This window comes from Silurus meridionalis, chromosome 9 (genome assembly GCF_014805685.1).
Source record: "Silurus meridionalis isolate SWU-2019-XX chromosome 9, ASM1480568v1, whole genome shotgun sequence".
In the NCBI taxonomy this organism is placed as follows: Eukaryota; Metazoa; Chordata; class Actinopteri; order Siluriformes; family Siluridae; genus Silurus; species Silurus meridionalis.
The window spans coordinates 24,064,209-24,078,533 of record NC_060892.1 but is presented as its reverse complement, the minus strand read 5'-3'; the positions used below and the strand labels follow the sequence as shown (position 1 = coordinate 24,078,533).

Genomic DNA, 14,325 nt, shown 5'->3' with positions numbered 1-14,325 from the left:
CTCGTACAATTCAGGTAATTGTTTTGTTTTATGGTGAAAGTTCAATTCAAGGATTTGAAGTCCAGACAGAATTGCATGTTGTTGGAATGGTAGCCATGTTGGGTCAGTATTCTTTTCACCAATTCATCAAAACATTTATAAGGAATTGGCATTTTCTTCCGAAACAACTAGAAACTTGAAGTGGAACATAACATATGTACATGTATTTTAAACCAAAAAACATAGGGTGGAAGCCCATTTTCAACACGTAAAAAAAAGGTTTGCCCAATCACGTCTTTCTCGCAATTCCAACTTCATTTTTCACACTTTTTTCTTGCAATTCTGATTTTTTTTCCTAATCGAGCAGCAATACTCCTCTGTAGTGCCAGAAAGCTGTACACATTGAAAATAAAGTAGGTTACAATCAATATATCGATCTGTGAAACTCATAAAATTCATAAAATCATAGACGCCTATATACGGCACGATTTCACAAACTGTGAGAACTTGTTGTTACTGGAAGAATTGCATGGTATCAAAGTAAATCTCGGATCCCCGAAGAAAACTGAATTGAAACTGAATGGAATTGAAAAGCAGAAATAAAGTTGGAATTGGCAGAAATAAAGTAGGAATTGTGAGAACTAAAGGCATAATCGCGAGTAATAAAGTTGAAATTGCGAGAAATGAAGTCGGAATCGCAAGAACAACATTTTAGAATTGCTGGAAAAAAAATGTCAGATTTATGAGAAATTAAGTCAGGATTATGAGGAAAAATTATGAATTGCAAAAATATAAAGTCGGGATTGTAAGAAAAATGTCAGGATTGTGATAAAAATTTCATAATTGAGAGAAGTAAAGTCGGGATTGCAAGATATAATATCAGGACTATAAGGAAACAAGAAAAAAAATCTGAATTGTGAGAAACAAATTTGGAATTGCAAGAAATTTTGAAATAGTCAGAATTGTGAAAGATTGCTCAAAAAAACCCAACTATATATATATATATATATATATATATATATATATATATATACATTTCAAATTAATATTCATGGTCTATTTATTTCTGTAAAGTCACACTTGATGCAGATCAAATATTTCTTTTGCATAAACAAACCAACAAAAGAAAGTAGGTTATGTCGCAGAGTCTTGTCACCCCACCCCCACCCCAGAGCTGAGGAACATCTTCAAGTTCTAGTCATTAGACTTGCTGAATACAGGTCTGCGGTAATCTTGTGTGCGTTTGACTGGAGCCATTTCCTGGTAATAGATTGCACTTTTCCAGCAAGACTCAAGAGCCCTTATGATATTGTATTCCTCTTCATGGACTGTCTTCTTCCTTTGGTTAATGTGGGTTATGTTCTTATTGATAATACACAATAATAATAGGGTTAATGGTACACAATGTGCATAGAATAATGGAAGTATTATGAAATGGAGTCCATTGGATTTGGATTTTTTTTTCCCATTGGAGAGCTCATTTAGATGTTCTCACCCTGACGGTGTTTATCAGCTGAGGAAAATGGTGCAAGAGTCTTCAGAACCTCTGCAGAGACAGATATAAGAATGAAAATACTTTTTATAGGCTCAATTATCTGCAAATGTAGCAACTCTTAATATAAATAAATGTTCACTATGGACGGAAAACATTTAAAATTGTAATAGTTTTATTATGAAGTTTGTTTCTATACCTTTATACACTATATTGGTAAGAAAATTGTGGACACCTGATTATAAAATTCAAATGTGCTTTGCATGCATCCTTTTCCACATAGTTCCAATTTGCAGTTACAATTCCATTAGAATTAGATTTTGGAGATTTGTTCTAATTTAGTCACAAAGCCATTAGTAATGTCAGCTACTGATGTAGAAGGAAGTGAGGAGGCCTTGGATGCTGTTCCAATTCATCCCCTATAATGTTAAGATTAGAGCACAGGCCGCTCAAGATCTTTTCACATCACCAACTCGTATAAACCATATCGTCATGGAGCTTTATGTATTGTGTCAAAGTGGAACAAATTTGGGTTTTCGAGTTCAAACGGGAAAATTACATGCAACCAGCATCTAAATACATCCTATGCATTTGTGTGAATCCAAATTTATGGTAACAGTTTAGGGAAAAAGCACATATGTCTGGAAAAGTCAGGTGTCCCAATACTTTTGTCGATACAGTGTAGCTTCTCCGATGTCTCATCTCCCATTCATTTAGAAACTTTGCTTTTGTACATGGTAAACATTCCAAACACCTAAGGTATAAAACCCGAGGGACATTTCTACCTCATAACAAATGCAGGCTGGAATAATGGATATGTACCACACTCTGTGAACATGATGTACTGGAGATGTACTGGAGATGGACTCAGGTCTTTGGATTTTAATGTGTTTGATCTACGGCAGTGCAATTTTTTCTAGAAAATTCACATAGAAGAGTCTCAAGAGTTTACACAGAACGGTGGAAGCAAAAACATAAATAAAAATCTATTCGTTTTGCAGGCTGAATCGCCTTGAAAACGAGAAACGACAGCTTGGCTGCTCAGTAAGATAATATCAGGGAGGCTTTCAGTCTGAATGTCAAAGTAAATATCATTTCCTGGCAGCACCTTAACGTCGCTTAAAAAAACCCAATATTTTCTAGAAACTCAAAAAGTCTGGTGTCTGTATACTTTTGGCAATTTGGTATCTAAATAATGGTAATTAATGGTACTAATAGCTTTGGATTTCCAAGAAGTAAAATTTCTACACTACAAAAAGAAAAATATCCTGTCAATTTAAATGTATGTAGTATTTTATTATTACAACATTACAATAAACAGACGTCAGATATTTATGGAAGCCCTTTTCCACCAAATTAAATTCGCAATTTTTCTCATAAATCCGGCTTTGATCATTTCAATTCCGACTCTTTTCTTGCAATTCCGACTTCATTTTTTGCAATTCCGACTTTAAATCTCTTAATTCTGACTTTATTTCTGCCAATTCGGAGCCTTAGTTTGATACCATGCAACTCTTCCAGCAAACAATCTCACGGTTTGTGAAATGACGCCATAAACAGTCCTTTGTGATTTTATCCATTTTTTCAAAGTTTGATCTATTGATTGTAGCCTAATGCTGCCCAATTGGGTGAAACCAAAAAGGCAGAAAAAAAGGCAGAATCGGCAGAAGTAAAAATTTGAATTGGCATAAATGAAGTCAGAATGTGAGAAATAAAGTCAGAATTGTGGGAGAAAAACGGAGAATCATGAGAAAGTCGGAATTGCAAAAACTAAAGTTAGAATTGATAGAAAAAAGTCAGAATGTGAGAAATAAAGTCAGAATGGCAGGAAAATTGTGAGAATATTGAGAAATTAAGTCAGAATTGGCAGAAATAAAGTACAAATGTGAGAAATCACATCAGAATTGGCCAAAAAAAAAAAAGGCATAATCGCAATAAATGAAGTTGAAATTGGAAGAAATAAAGTAAAAACTGTGGAAAAAAAGCAGAATCATGAGAAATAAAGTCAGAATTGGCAGAAATAAAGTCTAAAATGTAAGAAATATAGACAGGTTTGCGAGAAAAAAATCTAAATCACAATAAAGTTGGGGGGAAAAAAAAATCAGAATTTCAAAGAGAAAAGGGAGAATTACATGAAAAAAAGTCAGGATTATGAGAAATAAAGTAAGAATTATGAGAAATAAAGTCAGAATTATGAGAAATAAATTCGGATTTGCGAAAAAAAATCTGAATCACAATAAAGTTGGAATCATGAGGAAAAAAATCGGAATTGCAGAAAGAAAAGGGAGAGAAAAAAAGTCAGGATTATGAGAAAGTCGGGATTGGGAGAAAAATTTCGGGATAGCAAGAAATCATGAGGAATAAAGTCAGAATTGTAAGAAATAAAGTCAGAATTGCAAAAATTTAAGTCAGAATCGTGAGGAAAAAGTCTAATTTGTAAGAAAAAAAAAAGTCGTAATTAGGCAAACCTTTATTTGTGTGTGTGTGTGGCAAAAACTGGCCTTCCATAAATATTAAACACATTTCTGGAACATGGTCACACATTTCAACTACTTTTGATTGGCTGAACAATTTGCTCAATCATTTTAAGAATTAAGCAAAATGATCTACTAATTGGCGAAGAAAAGGATGAGCTTGAAATGAGCAGTAATGGGCAGAAACTGGTATGAACAGGTCGAATAGGTTTTTATTTTTTTTATATTTGATATAATTGTAGCTATTAATCAAAAACTACTAGGTCGTTTTGCGACATGTCACTTGCGACATGACTTCTTTCCTGTAGTCTACAGGATATTATATTTCCGGGCAAAATAAAGACATAAATGTCATAATTTAAATGACCAACTGGTGTAAATGACTACCAGGAAATGGATTGAATTTCTCAAATAAAGCAAAAAAAATAAAAATCAATTGCTAATTGAGGAAAGGGGCATGCCCCCTTTTATTGTCTCTCCTTTTACTGCCTGAACAACCTCTCACAGGGATAACCATGGCCATAAAGCATCCCATGTAATAATATAATAACCAACCGATAACTGTCTGTTGGCGTAAAAGGCACTTTGCGGTCTCCTCTCGAATCTTTTTAGGATTTCGACGGCTTAATTGGATAAGTGGCTTTTAGCTGCGGTTAATATAAAGCATCAGTTTATGGTCAGGATTCTGTCGACGCTCCCAGCTGAAAAAGTCTGCCAACCGAAGCAATAAACACTATCGATTTGCATCTCCATAACTCTCAATGCATAGCCAACGATACGATAAAGATACATATGAAGCAGCTGCCGTTGCGATACGATTCCGATTCAATTCAACACAAAAAGAAAAAAAGATTAAATAAAACCAGACAGTCGTTTCCTGTTCTGTCCACAGGAAGACGCAGCTCTACCTCTACCATGTTAATCTGTATTCTATGTAACTCTCAGTACAGGCCTCAGCCTCCGTAGTGTTGGGATACGGCATGTTTACGTACGTGTGCTGAGAAAATTTGTTTGAGAAAAAATTTTGGCGAGGAGAAATCGATCTACATGTCAAATATCGGTCATGAATTATTGGTCAATTTCTAAAGAATGAAGGTTTTGCGCATTTATTAATAATTGTATATAAATCAGTCTTTTTACCCATGCAAATATGTTTAAAACCGATGTATTGCAATACAAATGCCAACTTGAACAGTTTTTATTAACTTTTACGCCGATGCGCCGATGCGATTGCGCTCTTTCTCCCAAACCCAAATGTATGCTTATCAAAGTAGGCTAAAATAGCTCATTTCTTCACTATAGTGCATGGACAGTGCACAGTTTATAACCCAGATCTTGTACCTGGGTATCTCAGGTACAGTTAAGGTAAAACAATCTTAAAGTTTTTGTGAAATGAAATTCAGTGTTTCGAATGAAATATAAAAATTAAATAAATAATAAAAATTTAAATTAAATTATAAAAAAAAAAATCTGATCAGAGAAAAACCTTCATCACAACAGGAGCCTGGTCACAAAAGCAACCCACTGCCAAAAATAAATCTCCTCTTGTTTTTTTTTTGTTTGTTTAGCCTCTGTAATCAGTCAAGTCGACTAGGCCTTCTTCTCCAGGGATTCCACTGAGATCTCTGTCACACCATCAATTTCATTTCTAATCTTAGAGTGCAGGGAGACTGGTTACCTTCTGCAGTTGCACAGCCTAGTGAAGGAGAAGTTGTTTTTGGTCCTGCTTCCCTCTCCGTTCTCTACATCCTCCCCTTGGGGGAACTCCTTTTTTGCATTCAGGAACAGTTGCAGCTCTGTAATGGGAAACCCGTTTTTCTGGTAGCGCTAACCCAGAGAGGGATGGAAACGCATTGTTAACGTGAAGCATGTCTCGAGATCACCTTTCAAAAATGCACTCGTTTACATTTACACCACCAACATTTATGCAGAACACTCATTTATACAATACAGCTAATGGGTTAAGGGCCTTGCTCGAGGCAGTGGCGGCGCTGAGATTTGACCTCATGACCTTCTGATCAGAAGTTTACCATCAGCGCTACCACTTTGTACCATGTGCTGTAAATCTACCTTGATGCTCTCGTAAGCATCAGTGATGAGCGCAATGAAAAGGCTGAGCACCATGTAGATGAAGAGCGAGATGAACGAGTAGAGGTAGACCCGGCTGAACAGCCACACCACCGTGTTCTTCTGCTGGAACTCAGCGAACGTCGGGAACATGTCATCGCCGTTCACCAGGGAGAAGAGGCATTCGGCTACTCGGCTTAGACCTTCAAACTGGGCCACGGGAGCACATACATACAGTACAGTACAAACTGCATCTATTCACCCATTTATTGCTGTAGCAAGCTATTTGCTGCCATTTTATGGTCACACCTAGAACACTGGATATTTCCCAAGTACATGCATTATATCTTTTTTTTTTATGTATTGACTGTATGGTCAATTTTGAAGCTGTAGACTGTGTACCAGTTTACCTTTTCATGATAGGGCCCTAAAACGATCCACCCACAGAAGGTGTAGCCCAGATAGATCATTCCGGCACAGCAGCAAAAGCGGAGAACATTGGGTAGAGCTGCCTGCATAGTAAGGATTAGCACCTGCACCAGCAAAGATCAGCTTATTATATAACTATATAGTAATGATAGAATGTATGTTTTTTTTTTATTAAATATATACAGTATATTTAGTCCCCATTTGCTGTGATAATAAACTCCACTCTTCTGGGAAGATGTTTCATTAGATTTTGAAGTCTTAAGGCTGTTAGTAAAGTCAGCTCCAGATTATAAGATGGAAGAAGTAAGGAGGCCTGGGGTGCAGTCAGCCCAGAGATGTACATTATGGTTGAGGTCAGAGCTCTAGAACAGGCCACTCGAGATCTTTCACTTATAATGCTACAGCGAATAAATCAGGGTTTTAAAATGATTCACAAGTGCTTACTCACGTTATATTTCCGGAAGTAACCTAAATATCTGATGACGCCAACCCAGACCATGAGCGTCGACGTTCCTAAAAAGATGCTGCACACGTCATAGCTTGTCAGGCTCTGTGAAGAAACGAAGAGGAATAACACTGAGTGATTCATTTAGCAGTGAGGCAAAAGTTTATTTATAAAATCTTGGCGCTTGAGTTTCAATTTAAATCTATTAACAGATCTGCTAATGCAGTTATTAATCTAGAAGTTATTCATCTTAAATTAAAAGTAAAGTACGAATTGTATGGTAATGAAGTATGACTGGACAACATAAGTTGCTGTGTGCAAATATTCTACATATACACACTATATGTGTATATGTAGAATATTTGCACACATATAGTGTGTATATGTAGAATATTTGCACATATACATATACATATACACACTATATGTGTATATGTAGGAACTCAGGAAGTGTAAAGTGGCAGACCGCAAGTTTGTTTAGTCTCTGCTTCGCCCTTTGAGTATTTTTTAAAAAAAGACTCAATCGCACTAGCGATAGCCTTTAACCAGGTAGAGGTTAGCAGCTCTCGATAGCTCTATGGATTCAAGATTCAAGATTTTTTTTATATGTCACAAACATAGTTATATGCCGGATACAAATAAAGCAGTAAAATAAAAAAGTAAAAAAGATAATTAAACATATTGAATCTTGAATCCAGGAAGTGGCTAGAGGCTAATGCTAGCACTATTGATTCTTTAGCGCTTTATGTCCAGCTACAAGAATTTTTTCTCAAAAGGAGAAAATCCTGACAATTCCACATATCGAGGGAGTGAATGAATGAAGGATGGACAGAATGAAAAATTTTTTCATGTATGCTGAAAAAGTACAACAGTTAAGTAGATCATATCTTCAGAAAATTAAATATTTGAATGTAACACACACACACACACACACACACACACACATACTACAAAAAATTACAAGCAATTTTGTCTATGTAAATATATATATAATTTTAGTAAATGTTTTAATTTATTTTTTTATTTGTTTATTATTATTATTATTTTTTTTATTATTATTTTTTTTTTTTTTCCTTAATCAGGGTTATCTTGTATAACTGAAACATATTTATTAATGATTAATTTATACATTTATTCAGGATTACCTTCGCCTGGATTTCCATCTTCAGTACTGACCCTATGATTGCCAAGACATCACTGATAATAACCAGGATGTACCAGCCGTTTAAAAATTCCCACTGGTCCTCCTCACATACCTTATGATTGTACTTCCAAACACAGAACTTGGAAAATCGCTGCAAAAATGAGAAAGTATCCTAAAAATTACACAATTTGACACGTCATACAACATCCATTTTGTTAGTTTTATCAAGAAAGGGGGTGAAAATCTAAATGAGACATGGACAGGGGTTTACCTGAAGTAATCGAATTGCAAGATAAATGGAACGAACGCAAAGCACAGCAGAGGTCAGACACACTAGGATAACAGCAGCATCAAAGATGAGAAGATAATGAGTGCTTTTCTGAGCTAGAAAAGAGAACCATAGAGTGAAGTTACAGTATTTCTTCAAATAGACGTGTGTTCATTAATAACTAAACAACTATGTATTATATATGTTATTTTAAATATTAAAATATATGCCCATACCAGTTCCTGAAATCTTCCAGTTTTTGCATGCACTGCTAACAGCATCAAAATCAAGGGTGATTTTCACTTTTCCACTATGGCCTCGATTGTCAAATGTAATCTAGAAGGAAAATTTGATTATTGACATAAAATAATCACTCATTTTAGCATCATACGTTTACCAGCCGTCTTATAAATCTTACCGAAACAGCAAAAATGTAGCAATCGGGAAGTTCGTGTGAAAGGACAGTTTGCAGGTTAATTCCGTTGAGCCGGAAAGAGATTTCGATACCAACAAGCCTATTGGATGAGAAATAGGTGCAAGTTAAGACAGTGAAGATGTGAAGATGAGGAGGATATTAAGATGTGCATACCTGTAAAAGTCAAACTCGAAAAAAGAGGCATTGGTCGTTCTCCATGTTGCGGCGGATTTGGGATCCAAAGTTAGGCAAGCTGAAATATCAATGTATGTACAAATAATTTATCTGTTTTCGGTTCACTTGTGTATTCAGACAACATTTTTGTGGACGCCTGACCTTAAGATACATATGTGCATTTTGAATTCTACATGAAGTTCCTAATTCCTGTTAGAATATCCTTCATAATTCTCAGAAGATGCTCTAGATTTTGGACTGTGCTTGTGGAGATTTGTGTTTATTCAGCTATAATGAGGAGAAATGAGAGGGCCTAGGGTGTAGTCAGTGTTCCAAAATATCCCAGTAGGGTTGAGGCAAGATCTTTTCACAACTTCCACCCCATTTTAACCATATCTTCATGGAGCTCGCTGTGTGCAAACTGGCTGGAAAAGGGCAATTTTCCGCCACTAGATCCAAAGACATCCTATATAATTGTGCTCTTCGAACTTTGCACTAACAGTTTGGAAATGGACCACATATGGCCTGGAAAAGTCAGGTGTCCCAATACTTTTGTCCTTATTGTGTATGTCATAGACATCAATGTTTAAACCAAAATCATTGAAGGCAAGAATAAAATTATATTCGGCTATTATGATTTTTGTCCTTAAATTACTATTATTTTCCATTATTACTGACATTTTCCTTAAAAAAAAAAAAGTTTTTAAAGACTTTACAACCCCCCCAAAAAAAGTTTCACAGTAATAACCTGAATCAGTTTGGGCATCTATATCATAGGTTTCTTCTGAAGCCTTCCCGCTGCCCCGTCTGTAATATTCTTTACAGACGACCAAAGGGAGTAACTTTCCGTCCTTCTCGGCATAACTGACCGAGCCCACAGAGAGCTGGTCTAACTGAGAGTACTGCAACACAGAGAACACACACCCTGAGTGCACTTATTTCTTACAAAGAAAATAAAAGAAAATAATGGTTATGTGGTTTCTACTGTTGAAAAACTCCTTAGCACCACCATATCCAGGGATCTGAAATGGCACGGACGTACATTCATTGAAAAAAAAAGAGATCATCAGATATACATTGCATGTCAAAAGGTGAGGAAAGTTTTATTGTTTTTGAGACGTATTTCATTTGTTTCTATGCAACAAACTTGGTAAAAGGCAAAAACACACAAGAATAAATGAAAGAAAGTTCTGTGGAGTCCAAATTTGACAGTCTTGTCTTCAACAGAAGAACTTGTGTAAGAAGGAGACCAGGAGAGATGTTAGCAGACTGCCTCACCCCCAGCTCCACAATCAAACGTAGAGCAAGGAAGGTTTCCAAGTGAAAGGAATACTGAACCAACATGGCGACCATTCCATACTTTAACACCATGCAATTCCAACAATGACCCAAATCGTATGTCCAAGCTCTGTAAGTGTTATTTGTTTTCTTTAATGGAATGGCCTGACCAGTCACTGCAACTAAATCCTATTGAACTGCTCTGGGAAGAACTGGATCACAAGGTCAGAAAGAAATCTCCAACTAATAAAGATTTATAAGACGCATGCCAAAGTATTACAGCTGAATTATGGAGAAACAAACTGTCCAGATGCTGAGAGTGTGCAAAGTCGGTATATTTATATATATATATATATTTGTTTGGCCAAAAAGTACGGTTTCCTAATATTGCATTACCTAGTTATTTGCATAGACACAAAAGGAACATGCATGTGTCTCTCAAAAAGACTTAAACTGTAGCCAATTCATTACTTACAACTGCAGGGTCACAAAAAGCAAAGGACTTTACCTCTTACAGCAACTTTTATCAGGAAGATGACTTACAGAATTCCAAGGCAGAACAAATCAAATACAGCTTTTTAACCAGACCTGTGATGCTTGTTGTGAATAACATGTGTTATTAACATGTGAATCAGAGGCCTATTACAAGAAACAAAGGAGGACATAAGACTAAAACACCCTGGATGGCAACCAATGGTACCAATTTGAGGAAACCAGAGAACCCAAAGGATACACGCGCAGACATTAAGAAGACATGGGGACACAGAGTGGACATTAAAATTAAACAGTTTATAAAACATTTTGCAAGTAAACTTTCTTTCGGCTTCTCCCATTAAGGGGCGCCACAGCGGATCAACCGCATGCTTAATTTGGCACGTTTTTACGCTGGATGCCCTTCCTAACGCAACCCTCCCCATTTATCCGGGCTTGGGACCAGCACTAAGGCTTGTGCAACCCTAATGGCTGGGGTTGGTTCCCTGACCGGGGATCAAACCCGGCCGCAGCGGTGAGAGCGCTGCATCCTAACCACTAGACCACCAGGGAACAAGTAATAAGGTTAATTGGCAACAGGTCACTAAGATGATCTGGTATGAATAGAGTATCTTAAAGAGTCAGAGTCTCTCAGAAGAACATGGGCAGGGCTTCAGCAATCTGTGTAAGACTGTGTCTACAAATTTTGGAACAATTTCAGAATATAAAATTGCAAAACAGAAACACAGCCATCCTCTTCTTCACATTTCGCCTCAGTACATTTTTTATGAGTTTGGGCCGACAGTTGATGGCAGCATTTCTGGATCATGTTCACGCATGCCTTCTTCTTTACATGATAGAGATTTTATCAGCACTTGTGGGCGGCATGGCAAATTGTGTTAACAGTCAATGATTTTTGGAGGCCATGCAGTGATTTCCATTACAGAGTCATGACGGTTTTAAATGCCTGAGGGCCTGAAGATCACAAGCATTCGATATTGATTTTGGCCCTTGTGTGTTTTCTCCAAACTTTTGATAATATTACGTACTGTAAATAAAGAGCTTTTCAACAGTTTTGCAATTTTATGTTGACGAAAATCATTCTGAAAATGTTCCACAATTTGTAAACACAGTGTAGTGAAGCTCTGCCCATTGATAGCAGGTTATACGCAAATCAAACCATAATACAAAGTAAAGATGAGACACATGAATGTAAGGAAAAAATACCAACCTGATCTATAATATAGTACAGATGGTCAGAGACGCTCTGCTTAGTATAGACAGCGACAGTATAATCATCGTCCTCCACACCAACATAGCTCTTTAGGAATATATTTTTGAAGGCCATCAAGTTCTCTTCTTTGTAGCTCACTACGAGCTGGTTGTTCAGTCCAAAGAGAATAAGCTTCAAAATGGTTAAGAAGACAAGAAATAGAATATTTTGGTTCTTGGAATCTTGAATTTTCTACAATTTCTCACACCTTTTCCACTGATATTGCAGAATGTGTGGCGAAGCATCTGGTGATCAGTGTACCTGAGTTGTGATCATGATTATTTTTAAAATCTGTACTGTCAGCTTCCATGGTAGCTGCCGTCGCACTTTGTATTTCTCACAAGGACTCATGAAGTAATATCTCAGGTCATCTCGTAGGCTTTCTTCCCATGTCTGGTCGAGGTTCAGGGACATGGGGTTACTGAAAGGGACGGTCAAGAACTTTTAGGACTTGAATCCATGTAGTGTTTGAGGGAAAAAATGTTTACTTACACTTTAAATCTATGGCTACATGTATATTATATGGGCACCTGTATATTGAGGCGCTTGACTTTTCCAGCCATATGTGGTTCGTTTCCTGAACTGTTATCACAATGTTGGAGGCAAAAAATTGTATAAAATGTCTTTGGATATGAGACCCAAACCTGTACAAAGCTAATTCTGTGATGATATGGTTTACATAGGCTGAAAGATATGAAAGATCTTGCTATAGAGCTCTGACTTCAACCCTGTAGAACCACTTTGGGATTAACTGAATTTCTGACTGCAACCCAGGCCTCCTCTCTTACATTAGTACTTTACTTACACCCTTGTCGCTGAAGGAATCACCACAAAATCTAGCAGAACATCTTCCCAGAAGAGTGGAGGTTAATATGACAACAAATGGGGACTAAATGTGGAATAAGATGTTCAAAAGGGACATACCAATCTTATGTTCAGGTGTCCACAAACTTCCATCATGGGTTAGATGATGTGGAAAATCTTGAGTTGCCTGCTATAGAGCGCTGACCTCAACCTCTGGGATGAATTGGAACCCTGACTGCACCTCCTCACCTGATTTACATCGTAACCTGACTTTACTAACACCCTTGAGCACCAATCTCCACAAAATCTAGTGGAACACCTTCCCAGAAGATTATTACCACGGCTAACAAGGACTAAATGTGAAATTGGATGTTCAAAAAGCACTTATGTTGATGTGTCCACAAACTTTTGCTTGTATATTGTATGTCTACAAATGAACTTAGACTATACAGCGATTTAAAAAACTGTCATGCAGGAAAAGACGAAATGACAAGTGTTGATTGTTTAAACTGCAAGAAGGGGGTTGGGTGATTCTTTTTGAGGACATTGCCAGTGTTTGTATGGTGAAAGTCCAAGGCTATGGATTGAAAAGAAAACTTATGCAAAGCTGTGGTTCATTATAAATGTACTGTACAATATATATATATTAACAAAGATGTTAACAAAAAATATTTTTAAATAGAAGTAAATTATACAATGCTGTACTTAGAATTACATAATTCAATATAACCAGCTTTTGTACAGTAAATGTGCATATACAGTATTGTATAAATTACAAGAATAATAAAGTACCTCATAATGACTTGAATTGTAGGATCAGAATTTGACACTTCATGCAGTTCCATACCCCATGCTCATCCAGCTGATTAAACAGCACAATGACTGAACATCTGTCTCTAAACCATTGCACAAAAATGCTGAACAATCATAAACCCAGTAGGCGGAGTCTTCAGTGTACTGAATTAAAGATCTTCCCTGTTCTTTTCTACCTGCACCAAAACTCTTAATGTGACCAATATTTTACTGATAAAAACCTTTTTGAACAATAAGGAATCGAGTCATGAATACAATATTATAATTAATCTCAGAAAATTCAGTTTAAGACCAAATATGCATAGAGAAATATCACTAGTATGTGGCCTTGTGATAGACTTGGGTTGACCAAAAAAGTGTCACGTTAACAAAATAAAAAGATCAAAAATTACGAGATTAAAGTCGGAGCGATACGAGAATAAAGTCGAAATATTTTGAGAATAATTTCATAGCAATAAAAGATTGAAGTGGTAATATTTGGAGAAAAATCAATGACTCGCATAACTGAATGTTTCGCATAAAATACCCATATAGGCAGCATCATGGATGGCATTCTGAGCTGAAGGAATCGTGGAATCGTGGCAAAATGGTGATTTCTATGTCCTTTCAAAAGCATTGACACATTTAAGTCGTTTGGAAAATGCATTTTCTTTTAATACCACGTCACGTTAAGTCGATGTGGACAAATAACATTGAAATGATCATTTTGCAACCGTCTCTGCACGGGAATGTAATTTGCATATTTAAACCACTAATGAAAATGGAAAATAAACACTATATTGCCAAAAGTAGTGGGTCA

At 36.5% G+C, this 14,325-nt stretch overlaps 1 protein-coding gene across 2 annotated transcripts; it reads right to left on the bottom strand.

Moving 5' to 3' along the window:
• Positions 1-1,033: 1,033 nt before the first annotated feature.
• Positions 1,034-13,610, bottom strand: mcoln2 (mucolipin TRP cation channel 2). Of its 2 annotated transcripts, none has more exons than XM_046856931.1 (14): positions 13,506-13,610; positions 12,171-12,330; positions 11,868-12,041; positions 9,636-9,789; positions 8,888-8,966; positions 8,717-8,813; positions 8,535-8,634; positions 8,302-8,414; positions 8,032-8,202; positions 6,890-6,991; positions 6,423-6,545; positions 6,016-6,222; positions 5,624-5,772; positions 1,034-1,525 (listed from the first exon to the last, which is right to left on the bottom strand). In XM_046856931.1, the coding sequence occupies exons 1-14, from the start codon at positions 13,556-13,558 to the stop codon at positions 1,489-1,491; spliced, it is 1,719 nt and encodes a 572-aa protein (XP_046712887.1). In that variant the 5' UTR covers positions 13,559-13,610; the 3' UTR covers positions 1,034-1,488. The 2 variants fall into 2 exon arrangements, with proteins under 2 accessions (XP_046712887.1, XP_046712888.1); XM_046856932.1 differs by having other exon boundaries at positions 8,032-8,181.
• Positions 13,611-14,325: the final 715 nt, after the last annotated feature.